This window comes from Heliangelus exortis, chromosome 2, assembly GCF_036169615.1.
Source record: "Heliangelus exortis chromosome 2, bHelExo1.hap1, whole genome shotgun sequence".
Taxonomy (NCBI): Eukaryota; Metazoa; Chordata; class Aves; order Apodiformes; family Trochilidae; genus Heliangelus; species Heliangelus exortis.
The window spans coordinates 50,695,532-50,713,384 of record NC_092423.1 but is presented as its reverse complement, the minus strand read 5'-3'; the positions used below and the strand labels follow the sequence as shown (position 1 = coordinate 50,713,384).

Below are 17,853 nucleotides of genomic sequence, written 5' to 3'. Positions count from 1 at the left end.
AAAATGAAATCTAATTGTGCTGAGATCTGGATAAGTCTTTTCTAATATTTCCTCCTCAGTCTTTTATTCTCATCCTCAGCAGAGTACAGGGGGATCAGAGCCTTGCCCGTGTGGTCAGGGACCTCCATGCTTCTAGACTAATTGTTCCAGGTGACCCTTTGAATCTTGCTGCCAAATTTTAAATACCAATCCCACGTAGAGCCCAGGCTTTGAGACAGCTTTGTGAGAAAGTACATCCTTTTACTGAAAGCACTATATTTCTTTGCCAAGGCTGCTATGAGAGTGTTGATTCCTCTCACCATCAGTGAAACCAGTGAGAAGGGGACTTTTGGTGTATTTTTATGCTCTAGAAACTCTGATTTCTTTATGGATGAGAAACATTATTCTTCTTCTATAGATCTTCTACATACTTATCAACTACTGCCTGATACTTAGCATTTCTCCTTGGGAAACTATAACTGTCAAAGAGAGGTAAGCTTGCTATGCCTGACATTCTTAGACTCCCTGAACACAGTTTAATGGCTATTACCATGGAAATAGAAATTATAATTCACTGTTGATCTCTACAAAGTGCCACCCGAAAGCTGGATACCTACTCTGGCCTCCCAGTTGATTAGGGCACTGCTGACCAGGCAGAAGTTGCAGGACCTAACAAAAACATATGGGCTTTTCACTCATTTTTTTGCAAAAGGTGCCTGTATGGGTTGCTGGAAGCCATTCTCCCTTTTGTGAGGTGTTCTCAGTTGCAGAGAGCCCTACCAGGCTCCCTGCAATCTCTTATTTTTTATTAATTATCTCTGTGCAGCTGCTACTGGGAGAAGTTGTGATGTAATGTGATCTACAGTGTAGGCTGATGACATTCAGCTCTACCTCTCATTTTCATCAGAAGCAGACACAACCATCACCCATCTCTCCTGACATTTGGCAGTGGCACGAAAATGAATTAATGACAGTTGGCTGAAGCTCAATTGAAATAAGATGGAAGTGATACTGACTCTCAAGGAAAAGTAGGAGGAGGACCTGGCAAAGTTTGAAGCTGTTTCATCAGCTGAGGGAAGATAAAAGACCATTGTCAAAGTGACTGCAATTTCAGGTTTTGACTAGATTCATCACTACTCCTAACCTCCCAGACTGCAGAAACATCATTTATCACGGAGAACTGCCTACAGTGTTCTCTCTTTTCCTGTCAAATTCAGCTCTTGGATTACTCATTTATACTTTTATCATTTCTAGGGCAGTATGTTCTTGTGTAGGACAAGCAGGAGACAACGGGAAGGGAAGGCAGCCACCTTGCTCCTGAGCATTGCTGTTTGCAGGAGTGAGTCTGTCATTCTCAGGGGCAGATTCAAAATATTGACCTGTGTAACCAAACCTGACATGACCTCATGCCTCAGCTACTTTTAATACTTTCTGTAGTTCTGTAGGGAGTTTTCCAGAGTCCCGGACCAAATTGTCCTGGGAATATTCTTGGAAGGGACAAAGGTGTAAACTCCTGGAGAGTAAACCTCTGTCACCAAAGACCACAAATGTCAGTTCTGACTATCTCTAGAGAGGCACAGGGGTGGCTGACTAGTGCAGGACATAACATCTTTTTCAGTGATGTACAAGGTAGAGAGCATGTTTCTTCCCCTCCCCACAGTCATGTCTGATAAGGGTAGAGAGGAGGGAAAATAAGCATTCCAAAAAATTACTTCATTTTCTTTAATGAGTGCCTTAACTGGCTATTATAATCTAATTCAGTTCTTCTCAAAAGCTTCCTTCTACACTTGAGCACAGGAAAACCTGTAATGTGAGAGTGAAAGAGAGCCATCCCACCCACCCACCAGCCCCAGGCATTTCACAAAGGAGAATATGTATACCTGCTGTTGTGGTGCTGGCTGTAGTGCACAGCAGATGTACTGAATGTAGTTTTAAATCAGTAAATAAGTTCACTAGCTTCAAAGTATGCAAGCATTTAGTGCAGGTACCAGTGGCTGTCTAGCCCTAGCATCAGGGAGCTGATTGTGCACCCTCTCACCCTGCTCTTCAGACAGGTTTTGCAGCCTGGGCAGCTCTCCAGGCTGCTGTGCTCTGCCTGCCGGCTGTGCTGTGTCACAAGCATGCTAGACATAACCATACTATACACTGAATCTTAAGCCAAAAACCTGGCTGGAATTTGGTGCAAAACTGCTTTTTATCTTGGGTGTTCTGGAGGAGGACTGAAGCTGAATGCTCTGATGAGAAGATACAGTTTTGCTACCTAGGCTGTTTCTGCCATCCTCTGGGCCAATGCAGTTTGTGTCTTTAATGCTCTGTGACCTGTTTCCTTCAAGTGCTTTTTGGCTGATATCTGGAGAGCATCTAGGCCGATGTGGTCCCAGGGGAATGTGGACAATCCGAGCTCTGCAGGGAGCCAGGCCCTGGGCAAGGACTGGGAGGCTGGGCAGGAGGACACAAAGCATGTTCTGTGCACTCCCAGTGCCCCTAGAGCTATGCACGTGTCCCCTGCTAATGATGGCTGTGACAGCCAGACCCTTTAGATAACTGCTGAATGTGGAGATGAGAAGAAATATCAGTATCTGTCACACAACACATGTGTCCACCACGCTTTGCCCCCCTCACCCTGTCCCACCTCCTCAGGGTGTAGCATACATGCTCACACTTGTCTCCCATGTGATGTGGTTGCAGTTGTAGGGGCTGCAGGGCTTCCTCTGCTTGCCCACAATGAGTGGGCAACTGCTTCACCCCCACAAAAAGAAAAGTGTATCTGAAGTCCCCCCCTATGCCAGTGGTACCCAAAGTAATGGGCAGAGGGATTCTGCGGCTTGGGTGAGAGCTGGGGTAACTCAGTTTTGACAAGCAGAAGGAAATACCTCAGAGGAGCCAGGTTTTCTTTACCTTGTATGCCCTGCTGAGCACAGACCATCCTGTTCCATTCATAGAGCATGGTAGGACAAAATTATTAAGAAAAATTGCCTTATGTAGAGCCTTTATTTTTATAATTTATATTTTCACCCAGTACACTGCGTTAGATGGTTGGCATGAAATTCCCCTTCTTTACAAAGAAAGGAAGGGACAAATTTTTTACCTATTTCTGTTTTTGGAACAGGAAGTTTTGTTGCATCCGGTGCATTTTGTGGTGTATTATTTGCTTTAAAGTTATATGACAATTCTAATAAGATAATTTCTATAAATTCTGCTAATAATGTCACTGACATTATAAAATGTGCAGGACATCGGGAAATACTGTAGTTAGCACCAGTCTTTGGAACCAGTTTGTGGTTTATGTGTTGCTGCCATCTCGTGATTGTTCTCCAGAAATGCAGCACAAAACGGAGCTGAAGCAGTAGAGAAGGGGTCAGCGGAGCAGCCCTGCTCCAAGCGCTTCTGGACCGATCTGTCCTACAGGCAAGCTGCAGAATTCTGTATTGCATTTTTCTAGAAAATTAAGGTAAACCACATAATTCTCAGCTCAGTTTGCTTGGTCGTAACCATTTCTGCAAGCAGAAAGTGAATCAGGTTCAGAGAAGTTTTGCAGGAATGTTAGAAGAAACCCTAGGAGTAGTTTCCTACTAGAAATTTCCTTTGGGATTTCTGCAGCACTAAATGAAATGTTTCTGTTCGTGGTTAACAGCCAGTAATTGGTGCAGCTGCCTGTGGGGGGGAGTTACATCTTAGGCTACGGAAAGAAAGCACAATGTACTGGGAAAGGGGCAGGTTTTATGGAATATTACCATAGGATCAAATTTTGCCACATACACAGAAACTGTTATGAAGAACAGTTTTTTTTTTCTCAAAATGCTGAAAGTTGTACAGAATAAATTTCTTCTGCTGCACCAATATTTAGTGAGCTTCTGAAAGCCCACTGTTCTGGATACCATCACTTAAAAAAGAAAAAATTACTTAGTGGCTTATGCAGAATACATATTTTCAGGGGAGTTTTATTAATTCTTAATAACCATATAGTAGAATGTGGTACTTAAAACTGGTGTTGCCCATCCTCTCTGAGTAGCAGGAGTAAGCTGCAGCAGCTCTCCCATCACAGGACAGGAACACCTGTAACTGCACCACACAGGATGTGTTCATCCAGCACACAGAAAATTTGTTATGCAAAGCCTTTTTGTACTATGCCATAGGCAGGGCAGTGCTGTTAAGGATAACATAAGAACTTACCAGTTTGCAGGGCAGATATTTTGAAATGCCTAAATGGGAAGGTTCCAGTAACTACTCAAATTTTTGAAAGTAATGTCTGGAAATTTGTTTTTGAAAGTCCCTTTTTGGCATGTAGGACAGGCATTCTTGATTTTTTTGCTTGTGGGTTGAAAGTTTTGGAGAATAAGTGCTGTCACATCTTCCACAGGCTGCTGCAAGAGCCATAGGGCTGAGCAGCTTTGGTGGACTGTGTAGTTTTGTGTATATGATGCCTGTGTTTGAGAAGCAAAACACAAACCATCCATAATGTAATAAAATATCTATTCATTTATGGCACTTCAGTGGACACAGTATCAGGTTCACTCACTCCATCTCAAATTGTGTTCAAGTACTGATGAATTTAATTATTGTTGGATATATGTACTTTTTAAGGCCAAATCAGTGAGATATTTGTGTGTCCATTTAACTCTGGGTATGGGAGCATTATACACAGACTTAGGCCTGAACCTAGTTTCCCTGTTGAATTTAATCTGTATTTAAGCTGTAATGAAGTTAGTGCCTTGAGAGTTTTGTGCAAGACTGCAAAATGCTTCTGCTTATAGAGTGAAGTGGAAAAGGCTTTCAGGCTTCTTTTTCTTTTTCAAAATATCTGACTAAATTGTGGCTTCTCTGTTATTTACTCCTTCATATGTAGTAGATAGTTTTGGAAATGTTTATCCACATCAATGTCCAGCAACATTTAAATAGCTACAAAAATACCTAAAATTTGAACAGCACTGCTAGGTTGCAGTTGGCTATTTTGCTTCTTCCTATGACAGGATGCACAGTCTAAATTTACATTTGTGAATTTAAAATTCAAATTTGCACAAATGTTCTTTCATTTGAAGCTTTTGTGTCTATAGCTTCTTCATGTACTCAAATTATGTAAAAAAACAAATATTGAAGTGCATTCATCAATGTCAATGTGATTCAAAAGGCATGCAAAAATAATGCTATTTACAAGCAGCAGAGTAGCTCTCATGACATCCTTTGCAGTTTCCAAGTATTCTCCAGGCTGGAGACTAGGACGAGGTTGTGGGTTTTTCAGCCAAGTCCACCAAAAGCCATCTTCAGAGTCTTCAGAGTAATGCAGAACAGTACTCCAGAACTTATTTTTTCACTAATTAGGGAATATTCTTCATTAATGGTGAACCTAGGAGCCTGATAGTTTCAGAAAGTTCCTGCTCTGATGGCTGCTGAAAACAGAAGCTGCTCTATCTGCATGCAAATAAGGGGAGAGGAAAAGTCTCTTAATGAAATTGGATTGATCAAGTAAAGGGCTGGAAAGCTGTGGGACCTTTGGGATTTGGAAAGCATATACTTTCTTATAAGATACAAAATGAAGCAGAAACCTGATTAGTAAGTTCCTCTAACCTATTTTTATTTAAAATTCAGGCAGAACAAAAATGGGATGCAGGAGCTAAACTCTCCCAGTTCAATTAGCACAGAAAGGCGAAGAGCCAAGGTTTTCCTCACCAAGGTCTTCAGGGGCAATACTCAGGTTTTCTCTTTCCAGCATAGCCAGATGTATTCTCCACACAAGGCCCAGAGTTGTAATTTTTAGTTCATAGTTGAATACTGGTCTGCGTCTCGACTTCTTCTCCAAACATACTTTATCTTTCCTTGGTGTGATGCTCTGCATGTATTTGCAGAATCTCTACAGGTTTGAGTGTCTCCACACACTAGGAGGACTGTGTATATCTACATGAATAATGGATATTTTGGTTCAGTGGCTGAGCCAAATGATCATGGAAAAATGCAGTTTGGGTAGACTAGAAAGGGAAGCATATTTCGTTTAATGTTCAGGTGATTTAATCCATTTTTTAAATTCCTTTCAACCTCAAATTAAAAAATGCAGCTTCTTTCAGAAAAGAAAGAAAAAAACACACACACAAACCCAACAAAACAAAACGAAATGGAAAAAAAAACCCCAAACAACCAAAAAACAAACATTTGAAAGAGAAAGGTGAGAGCATTTTAAAAATGTCAAAAATTTTGGCCAACTTGTATTCCTCCTAAAGACAATCTTCCAGTTGCTAAAAGGCTTCAGTTCATTTAAACATAAGGAGCTGTTGCTGTAAAGAAGTGGTATCCCTGAGGTGACCTTGGCCACTGGTGAAAGGGTTCTAGATACCAGTCCATTCTGAAACAAACCACCACCTACATCAAGCCTGTACATTTTCAGAAACCTAGTAGATAGAGAAATTTTTCCTACAAGCCCTAGCAAAGACCTGTTTTGGTCAGGCTGTGAGTAACCTCACGAGGTAATAGAAGCTGCCAAGAAATACATTGCTGTTACCCTTGGCAAGAGGTTAATGTTACTGAAAAATTCACAAAGGGGAAAACACTATTGCTTCTCAGGACAACATCAGCCATGGTCTAATTTGCAGTCTTACTTAATCCATATTTGAGACTCTTGGAGGAAATGAAGTGATAAATTGGCCTACTCCTTACCCAAAACAGTTTCCCCAGTATGCAAATGCTAGCTTCCATCATGTAAATATTACTCGGCTCTGGTATACAGACACGAAATCAAATTATATTTGCAAAGGTTGAAACTGTGCTGCTTCAAATTAAAAAGGTTTTCACATTTGATATAGTTCTGGCACAGCCCTAGACCACAGTGCAACCCATCTTCCCAGCACATCCCTGCTCCACATTCCTCTCAGGAGCACTTTGTTCAGCTTGAAGTCATTGTGGGAGCACTTGACAATCTCATAATAGCTTTTTTTGCCTCACCTTGAACTGGAGGCCCATATTAATTTTCACTCTTTTTTAAAAAAATATTCAGGCTTTCACAGAGATCAGGGGAACTTTGGCTTTGAATAAAGTATTACAGAGCCAGAAAAACAGCCCATCTTTTAAAACTCCTTACCTTCACCATCCTACCTTTGTCAAGGCCCAGCACACTGGGTAGGATCCTGTGAGTCAGGGTGGGATGTAATGATTGAATTAGGCATCTGAATGTAGTTGGAAAAGAACTGCAGCTCAGACCCTCAGAGATACCAGTCTGAGCTGCTTACATGAAGAATTTAAGCCATTACTCTAGGGGTATTAGTTCATTACACATCTAATATATAGGTAGGTGCAAATTAGATGCCTAACTCAGATGAAGGTGATTACTTGGTCTGAGGACAGGAAACCACAGTAAAATGTACAGGTGAACTGTGCTTATGTAGTTGCCCTACTAAAGCTTTCTTCTTTTTTATAAGTTTCTAATTTGCTAGCACAAAACTTGTAGAAACTGGATTTATGCCACAGACAGGCTTTCAGAGTGATCTGAGCCTTGCATGATGTACATATACAATCTTTTCCTGTATAATCAATGGGCATGATGACAGCAGAGCACACGTCAGACCTCCTTCCAGCCCAAGGAGACACATGGAGGTCTCTCTGAAGCCTAACTCAAGTGATATTAGCTTGATCTGCAGGGATTTCATCAAGTTTTTAATGTCTCCTTGCACCTAAAGATCAACCTGGAGTCCACTGTCACATTTTTGGGTAGTTCCTTAGCAAATGCATGAATCTAAACGTGGTTGGAGAGGCCGAGGGGTTGCAGTACACAAACACTGTTCTTGGAACAGTTCCATCAAACTTACTGTAATAAAGGGTCAAAACTGGATACAGCCATCTGGTTTTGAGCAGGTCAGAAGATGAATTCTAACCGCACTGGCTCTTCCAATAAAAGTTACAGGGATTTTCCCTACACATGATTTCCAGCAGCATGCCAGCTACTGAGTATCCCGCCAGCCTCATGAGACACGCAGGCGTCTTAGAACACTAGGGAAGCAGATAATGTGTTTTCCTGCTTCTGCAAACTTTAAAGCCTGAATGCCAGTTATTAGGATTTTAAGATGCAATTGACTATTTGAGATTCAAATAATTTGAGTTCCAAAATGGTTGGAAGTACAGCAGCTGGAACATTTCGGCTTTTCAAAATTTTTCCTAAGCCCTTCTTTCTTAATTTTTATGTATGGAAAACCATAGGCCAGACTGACACACTGGAAGCAACAGCTGGCAAAGATGCAAAGGGTAATTGAAACAGCTTTTATAAAAGTTTAAAGAATCTGTAGAGCAGTCTCCCTGGGGGAGAAGCTGAACCATGATGTTTTTTGTGGGAAACTGCAAGGATGAGTTTTGAGACCACCCACAAACAGGGCAATTTTCAGTAACATCACTGCAGATTTTGTAATGTTTGGGATGGGAACCACATATTTCTCATCTGAAAAAGAAAAATAACTGACTGATTGATGTGCTGCTGATGGTACCAGGAGTGGCAATGCAAGTAATTAATTTAAAACCCATACAATTATTTCTGGTTTCAGTTTTACAGTTGCTTACTACAAATAGATTGTGTAATTTTCATCAATTTATGCCCAAGATATGTTTAATAAAGCCCATACTCTGTTAATATATGAAAACATAATTTATAGATTTTTTTTTTAACGTTTTCCAGTTCACACCAATGATAACAAATAAGTTAGGTTTCAGAACTGCTAGGTGAATTGCCATATATTCGTGGATATAACCAGAAGATAAAAAGACCTTGCAATCAGTTGTGGTTTTCTGTACAAGAAACAAGAGGAATGTACCCTGAGTGCCTCAGTCCCTGTTTCTTCCCATCCCCAGCAGACTCCCCCAGCTCTACCTCTATTTTTGTCCCAGCTACCTGAGAATGAGAGCATTATCTGAGGATGAAGATTATCTGAAAATGCAGATTATCCAGGGGTTGAGAGGTATTGGGTTGTACAGACTAACTGAGTGTCTACTGTCAAGCATTTGTACTTTCAAAGAGGGTTGGGTTTTGCTGTCAGCATTTTGTTGGCATATAATTTGTTTAATTACAGAAACTGGGGTAAGAATTAGCCAGATGATGTGGCTGCTAGATAAAAATCTTCTCTGTAATAAATTTAGAATATCTTCTTCTTGCCTTTATGTCTTGCCATGCAACCCTACATCATCTCTGATTATTACTGTAATTTCCTGTCCTCAAAAAAACCCAAAAAACCAACGGAAATTATATACTGTGCTTCAAAGAAGAGATAATCTGCTGTAGGGAGAGACTAGGGCATCTGCCTTTCCGTGGGAGCTACCTGATGGAAGCCATCAAAACTACATAGGTATGAACCAGATCTGGTCTGAGCCAGCTCTAACAATCAAAAGTCAACATTTTTAGCAAAAGAAAACAAATATAGGTTATTTACACTGTGTATGTTGTGTGAATATATCAAAATCTGAAACCTGCAGTTGATTATTACTCTGTTGAATAAGTCAATGCTTCGAAACATCAGTAATAGCTATTCTGAGCAAATTTTGTTCTTATTTTTCTGGTTGTAGCAATATTGCACATTTTTGGACAGGATCAAAAATATTTATAGAAATGTACACTTACAATGCCCCTGCTTATCTCTCTGTTACTTTTGGCTGGCTACTGATTTCTGTTTTCCTCTCTAATTTTTCTTAACTTTTTTTTTTGGTTTTTTTTTTTTTTTCCTTCCCAGCAGAGGTGATGGTGACAAGAACAAGCAGCTGCCAGTCAGATAGCAGTGGGTTCATGGAGGAGCTGCCAGAACCTGTAATTTTGCAAGTAAGAAATGAGCAATAGCTGTCTGTAAGTCTATGAAGACCAAGTAACCAAGGCACAAGCAATATTAAAAAAAAATAAATCATGGAGTTGTGAAAACTTCACAAAAACAAATTAATTCTCCTAGAAAACTTCAGAAAGTATGAAGCTTTCTCAGAACTTTGTGCAACTCCTCAACCACACTAATGCAAGATTTGTGCAGTGCACAAATCAGGCATCAGAAAAAAAGCATTACAAGAATCTTTGATTCTTTGTTTCACTGGGTATTTAAAGATGTATTTTAGTGCATCCTGGGGTTGTATAGAGCAGAATAAGTGATGGGCAGACCAGTGTGATGGAACAAATGTAGTATTTCAATTCCTCTTTTTTGTTTGTTTGTTTTTTTTTTTTGTTCCCCCCATTCAGAATGTGCCTTTGTCCATGAAGACTGATTTTTTTTCTGATACCCTCGATCAAGAAACAGATGTGTCACATAGGACAGTTTTTCCTTTGTTAAATCAAGTTTTTCAACAAAAGCCAGATGATTGTGTTGCCAAATGCTTCATCACAGCTTGTGAGAGTGTTTTGACAGTACCCAGATCAACAAAAGCATGCAGTGACCAGAGAGAAGATGCTCATCAACTGCTGACGGTAGAAAATGGCAAGTATCAAGCCTATAATACTAAGCCACAGATTTTTGAAGAAGAAATGTTATGTGACAAGGACAAGAAAGAGGATAAAACTGGAAGAAAGCAACAAGAAAAAGAGGAGTTCACAAAAGAGCATAGTCCTCATTTTCAGGATGATACCCTGTATGAAGGAGATCCTTGCTTCTCAGAAATTGACCATCATTTGTATTTTAGTACCAAATACAAAAAGGTGAATGACTTAAACCCTGCAGTCATCAGTGAGAGCAAAATCAGAAGTGAAGATGAAGGTGAGAGGTGTGTGACTCAAAAGGACGTTGGAGTTGCATGTCATGAAAGTGCCCATCAAGGTTGTACAAGATGTATAACTGGACCATGTTGGGAAGTGGAAGCGGTCAGCAAAGATGGTGCTCTGCTAGCATTGAGTGAGGTGAAAAACAGGCAGAAGTTCTGCAGTATGGATGGTGATTCAAAAAATACAAGATGCTTCCCCAAAAAAGGTCTCCCAGAAACTCCACTGTGGGGTTCAGCAGCGCAAAGTGGAAGCAGGGCCGCTTCAAGATATTCTCTGCCAGTATCTCAGAGGTACCCCTTCTGCCTAGAAGAAGGGCCTGGATTAAGTTCATCTGAAGCTCAAAAGGCTGATGGTGTAGGGGAGATGCTTGGTGTCAACAAATCAGAACAGGAAGTTGCTGTCCAAAATGGTGAAATGACTTCTACTCCTCTGAAATCTGTTACTGTCCAGATGTCTTCAGGGCTGGAGTTTAATTCAAGGTTCAAGTGCACAGAGCAAGATGGTCCTGCCAGCGAGAGCCTTTCTAGAGAAGATATTGTGGACTTCTCTGACACATCTCACTCTTACAGTGATCCTCTCAAATGGTCAGACCCAGGGGTCTCAAAGGATGCTGTGAAGCAGATCTCTGAAGTTTCCAGTCAAACTGACACCCATGCCAGGTGGCCACCACTGTTCCATCTACCCCAGGGTCACCTGACAAAATCAGCCTCTCTTGACACCATGTTTTGTGGCAAACACAGGTCAAACTACTGGTGTGAGGCCTCTGGTGCTGGGCACGTGCAGGGCAGCTGCCACTGTCACTGCTGCTGCTGTCATGGATGCTGCCTGTGGTCCTTCCCCAGGGATGTCTCTCCTCATTGCCCTGTGGGCTGCTGCTCAAACCATGCCTCCACCCAGCTGCAGCTCTTGAAAATTCTGACGGTCCTACAGGACACTGAAATGAGTAATTTTGCTCTGGTGAGTAGGTTTCTTCATATACATGAACAGCTCAGCTGAAAAACCTATGAGCTAAATGCACAAGCTCGCTTTGCCTTTTCTCTTCTGCCATGCTCACTTCTTCAGTGGGGTCTATCTTGGGAATATAACTGAGAAAATGGATGGGGAAAGAAGCATTCCTTTCTAGACGAAAATGGCAAAAGCATCTGTGTATATCCAGTTTTTGCTGGGCTGCTTCTTTTAGTAACTTATGTACATCAGCTCAGTCTTAAAATGGTTACTGCAAACTGCGTGATAATGTTTACAGGTCAAATGAAGAGATATGAGAATGAGTTTCAGTGAGTTCCTGTGAATCAGCTGAGCAACAGAGGAACATACTGGATTACAAAAATTGCAAGGTTATGTGATTTAGACTAATCTTCTTTTACTGAGAACTCATTTAGGTTTTATAACAGTGTTCTTTAGAGACTGGGAACACCTAGATGTGTATCACAAGCCAAACAACTCCAATTCAAAGTGAGTTGTCTTCTCAGAGCCTTAATTCAAGCCTTTTTAGAGCTGGTTTATGATAACAGAATGACAAGCTTGCATTAAATCTAAAGTCCCACTAAATCAAATAATAAAAATACCAACAGTAAAATGCCACCAGATTGGTATTACTTTTTTCAGAATTCCTGAGAGTTCCCAAAAGCTGTGAAATACTCAGGGTTAGTTAGAAAAGAGAGCAAGGAAGGGAGTCAGAGAAAAATGTGGAAGGAGCAGCACACCTCCTGCTGGTTTGCAGGCATTTCTGTTTTTCATCTTTGCTCTTCATAAAGAAGTGTAACTTGAACTGCTGTACAGTTCGGGAGTGAAAATTATTAGATAAGCATTCCAGAAAGCAAAACAGAGGAGTTTTATGCTCCACAGATGAGTTTCATGCTGCCACATCACTGAATATATAAACTAGCAATGTTTTGTCTTGGAGCAATTACCTTGGAAAAGATGCCTTTGTCAACTGTCTTGCTGTTGCCACAAGATGGCAGTGAATCAGTGCCTTATGGTGGGCTGGGAAGGGTTTTACCACTCATTATATCAGTCATTTTACAGGGGCTAATGGTCTTCTGTAGGCTGTGGACAGACAGGGAGCATGGAAGAAACAGTCTTGGGACCGTATGGTTATCCAAGATCCGTTCCTGAATGACAGGAGCTCATTTGGGCAAGTTCTTTGATTGCTAAAAATCCTCCCTCTGGTCAGATATAGAAGAGGGGAGAAGAAACCATTATTGCTACGTGGGCACTGCTCCCTTGCACCCCATCGTCTTGGTTTAGTAGTCAGGGCAAACCAAAATTCAGAGAACAGAACTGCTCTCTGTTAACCACCTCCACCATCTCATGGGAAGATAAAGGGAAGTAAAGAAAAGATACTTAAAGGTTGGAAGCTAAAATTGGAACAGGTTTACTGGAAAATGGAAGGGATATTGATGCATGGGATAAGGAAAAAAAAATATACAAATATATGCAAAAACCTGATCTTGATGACTTCAGAAATATGTGTACAAGGGTCCCTTGCGGCAGAGCTGACTTGGCAGATGGGTTCACAGCTTTCCAGCACCCAATTTGTATCCTTCTCCTGAAAGGGGACAGGTTTTCTGTCTACCTGTTTTTTATAGAATACGGCAGGAAATGAGAAGGAATACTGATGTCTCTCTGTTCTGCCCCTCCTGGATCCCTCCAGGTGCTAAAGACCCTCTCAGTCCTTGTATTGGTACTGTAAAATTAGCCTGCTCCCCTTCAAACCATAATACACACACATGCACATCTAGGAGCAAGAAAACTGTCTGAGGATTAAGGTTTGGGGTAGGTGCAATCAGCCACACATAATCTGAAGGTGGTCATAAACCATCTGAGTGCCTCACTGGATGTGACTTCTGCCCTCACCTACAGGATTCAGAGCACCAGTTGAGCCCTGCATGGAGCAGATACTTAAGAGTCACCTCCACTCCAGCCACAATACTGACCCTGTCAAGCCACTCTTAGTCACTATTAACCCTTTATGTCACTCTTAACCCTTTTTGATGCAGCCCCATGGCTACTGGGGCTAAATTTTTTCAATTTACTGCTATGGGATTGTTTCACCCCAAGTCATGGACAGCAGGAGTGTGCCCGGCGTAGCAGCTGCATTGAAATGGCAACTGAGAATGAGGTTTTTTAAATGCATGGGGAGCATCTTTTACCCTCTGCCTGAGGTTGATCTCCCAGCTGGGAGGTCTTCTTCACATTTCTGGTCTTGCTGGGACTGAGGGACACATTCAAGTACACAAACATGAAAAGATCATCAAAGGACATGATTGCAGGAATCTAAAGAGATTGGTTGCTTTGCAAATATGCTTCCTGTTTCCTGTCAATTCCAGTGGTCTGCAGTGGAGTGCAGTTTTCTACACTGTCTTCTCATGGGTTACAGGAGACTAAAATCTGACACTTCTTGCATTCAAAGCAGTTTCAGCCTAACGAGGGAATAAGCTTTGAAAATGCAGGTATTGTCTCCAAACTCATTTGGATGATGCTGTCTGCATTACTGTCTTGAACAAGAAAAAGTCTATAATGTGGCTAGAAACTTAGATATCACAATGTCACTGGTGTGCTGCCATTGTAGGAGTCCTGTCCTACCAAGTAGTAACTTATAAATCTTAATTTTTGTTGTACCATTCCTACTCAGTTACCTCATTTACCTTGAGACTTTCTTGGTGTAGGAGGATACATCAGAGCTGATGTAGATGATCTAGTCAACTAGGGAACTTTTCTCAGTGAAGAGAAATGATCATAGTTAAGGCATAGATCCTCTGACCTATTATAGGTGTCTACTTTTGGATCAGAACATGTAATCTGTTCTTGCATGTATATGTCTTGCAGTAAACATCTGCATTTGGTTAGATAAATCCAATTCTAGGTTTCAAACTGTCAGACAAGACACTTTTCCTTCTAGTTATTATGTGTCTCCCCTCTCTCCCTCTTTCTCCTTTTCAAAAAAATTTTGAATTTCCAGTGGACAGGAACTTGACCTATCTTAAGCCCATAGCAACTCATCCTTCTCAAATATAATATCTGTCAAGGGAGCAATAACATTAGAACTTGTCACATCATGTCAGAACGTTGGTACACATCCTTTTCCCCTTCAGTGGCAGAAAAGAAAATCTCACTGGCTTGAGTAGTGCCAGCATTTAGTCCTACATGCTTTAGGAGAAAAGGTGGTGACTGGGATGCAAGCACCCTGAGCAAGCTCACCTGAAGTGCCATCTGGACATTCGTGGCAGCTGCTCAGAGTCCCTGCTGTGTGGGAAAGAGGAGGACCCATGTCACTTGAGCTGTCAGTTTCAAACACAGTCAACATGGAAGTGCTCAAAGAAAAGTGGTAAAGAGGATTATCTTCTTGCTTTTCTCTGTAGTGTACCCTCCAAGAAATAGAAGCAATGAAGAGCTCCTGCCAGCGCTTCCAGGACAAGCTGGATGAGATTGAACGGCACCTGATGGAACAGCAGATGCTGTTCTCCAGTGCAATGCCAGATGAAGGAAGGTAAATGGCAGCCCAATGGGCTTACCTAAATCCAAACAACAGCCCACGGACACATGCAACATGAGTTTTGCTCAGAGAAAGTCCAGCTTCTCTCTTCACTGTTAAAACCTCTTATATATGAGTACTTTGAAGGGGAAGAATGATTCATAGCTGCAGGGCAGATTTTTAGTGTGAGACTACTATGTTTTAATAGCAGTAGGAACACAGGAACAGATCTCAGTCAGCTGTAGCTTGGTCTCCTGGGTCAATGCTGGCTTCAGAGAGGGAGGTGGGAGTGATGTCTGATGGTTCAGGCATTTTAAGGCCTGTACTTAGTACTCATGATCAATGGGGTGATGATACAGGAAACTTTGAACTAGATCTTAGTGGCCTCGGCCCAGGTTCACAAGGTTTTTGGAGAACCCACAAAAAGTTACTAGGAGCTTCCAGTCTTGAGTTGCCTGAAAGTAGGGCATTTACACAATCTCTGTGCTGATGATAAACCAGAATTGATAAACCTGCCCAGATTCAAGCTGGATCTGCAATGACAATGTGTTTGATCTTACAGCTGGGATAATCAAAGAAATGCGAGTCCAGCAGACATGGGCTGTTATCTATTATTTTGTAAGGTATCATGGGTGAAAACAAGATCACAACAGAGGAAAAAATAAGCATTATCTGAGGCTGAGGAAGAGGGGGGTGTTCTCTGCTAATTCAAGTGTGCTTTTCACTGCTGTCCATACAGGGAAGAAGGCAGACACCTGCAACTCTTACGGCGAGCCGTTCGTCAGGAAGTTGCAGAGCTGGAATTTCAACTGAATGATCAAACTTGCCAGGTCAGGGAGGACATCCTTATGGTATGTTGCTCAAGCCACTGCTCTAGGCTCTGCAGGGGGATTTTAAAGTTTAAAAGTGTCCTACTATTTGGTGTTTGAAATGTTAACTCTGAGGTACATCTGTATAATCTGTATACATCTTTCAGAGCCAAAAAGAGGAGGAGTTTCTATCACAGACTTACAGTTTACACCTTTGGCTCCCTTGATGATCTTACAGGTCTTTTCCAACCTTATATGATTCTGTGATTCTCTTTCACTATGCTGCTTGAGTTCAACCACCCAGGAAACCTGCCAATACTTACAGAAGTGACTGTACTCTCCCCTGCTCTATAAAGGTCCCATGATTTCCAGAACAAAGTGACAGGCAGACAGCCTACATAATTGCTGATAAATCGTTGCTGTTCTGGTTCCTTTCTGTAATGGCTCTCCATTTGATGAGGAAAGGTAAAGAAAACATGATCAGATCAATTACTTGTCTTTGATTCTTCCCTGAAAAACTTGGGTTAGAGGGTCAGGACTGCACTGCTCACAGATGGAAGTCCATTTGGAGAGTTTCTATTAGACACTTAGATCTATCAGTTGGAATAAAATCTTTATGCCTTTGCCCTCATTTTTATGGCAACATCTCCTTTGCCAGATATGCATGTCTTCTTCGGACCATGCAGAAGCAGCAGGCATGGTTCATATACTCTTGTGTATCCTGTTTGATTCCTTTTATTATATTTTTATTACTGCAATATGCTTTTCCTTCTATTTTCTCTGCAGCAGCTGGACCAATTACTAGTAGAACAATCCCATCTGTTTTCTGAGCTTGGACTCTCTGAGTGGAAGGGAGAAAGAAAAGCCCCAAATAAACAAGAGTTTCCAGATGCTGCTGACACTGTGCATCTTCAAAGTGGGTGCTCAGAAATAGTACTCCAAAGTGCTCCAAGCAAAACCACTCCAGTAACAGGCTCAGTCCCTGCCCTGAAGCCAGGGGCACCCCCAGTGCACTTTCCTACCAGGACAACACCTGAGCCAAATTCAGCTGACTCTGGTCTGCAGGAGTTCTCCACCAGTAAAAAGGAAACAAAAGTACCTCCCCACGCTAAAATGGACCTTAAGGCATTTTTACACGATGTAAGGAGATGTTTCAGTCTCACCCTCAAGTTTTTAAGTGCAAGGGATCATTGACCTGTGATGAGGTTTTACTGTTCTGCACTCATTGCCACAGCCTAGGTCAGGACCCTTTCCCACTAAGCCATGCGTTCATCCAAAGGGATGGAGCCTGTGTTTTAGGGCACTTTCAGTCTGCACAGGCAACACAGGTAGCATTTGAACTGGACCTGCCTGGATATTTCTCAGTCAGCTGTGGCAATGATTGAGGGTCTCCAGAAAGAAGAATTTATAAATACATGGACGGTATTTGCCTGGCTTGCTTGAACTTGCAATGCAACTGTTTGACTAATTAGTATATTCAACCCTTTCCCACCATGTGAAATTAGTAATTTATGACTTCAATTTGCAGTGACAATTATCCAGTTTTACAAGGGCAGTCAAGGCAGTGAACTGTAAGGTTTGCTGTTTTTCTGAAGAAATGCAAAGTCAGCATTTCTGACTCATCTGATCTAACAACACAGCAGTAAAAAATTGCATGCTTGACCTTCTTGGTATAAAATACGCCTAAAGATCTATTAGATAATTGCCTTATCATTTATAGTCTCTTCAATCCAAGCATGTGTCTCAACTTTTGCAGGGCTGATCACTCTCTTAAATGAACAATCAGCTTTAAACTCTGCATAAACTTCATGTAAACACCAGGGGAGGGAGCAGTCTTTGTTGTAGCCTTATACTACTTTCTTTCTTTTTGCTGATATTACCACTGATATTATCAA

General features: G+C 41.5%; 2 protein-coding genes across 3 annotated transcripts in view; one reads left to right on the top strand and one right to left on the bottom strand.

The window, feature by feature from the left end:
- ITPRID1 (ITPR interacting domain containing 1) overlaps positions 1-17,652 on the top strand; it is a 46,997-nt gene extending 29,345 nt beyond the window's left edge. Inside the window, 6 exon segments of the mRNA XM_071736881.1 lie at positions 9,672-9,757; positions 10,160-11,632; positions 15,037-15,164; positions 15,889-16,000; positions 16,745-17,104; positions 17,106-17,652. Of these exon segments, the coding sequence (XP_071592982.1) occupies positions 9,672-9,757; positions 10,160-11,632; positions 15,037-15,164; positions 15,889-16,000; positions 16,745-17,104; positions 17,106-17,135 (2,189 nt within the window). The 3' untranslated portion in view covers positions 17,136-17,652.
- Positions 1-17,853, bottom strand: part of LSM5 (LSM5 homolog, U6 small nuclear RNA and mRNA degradation associated) — a 591,871-nt gene that overhangs the window by 166,875 nt on the left and 407,143 nt on the right. The gene's annotated exons all lie outside the window — the stretch shown is intronic.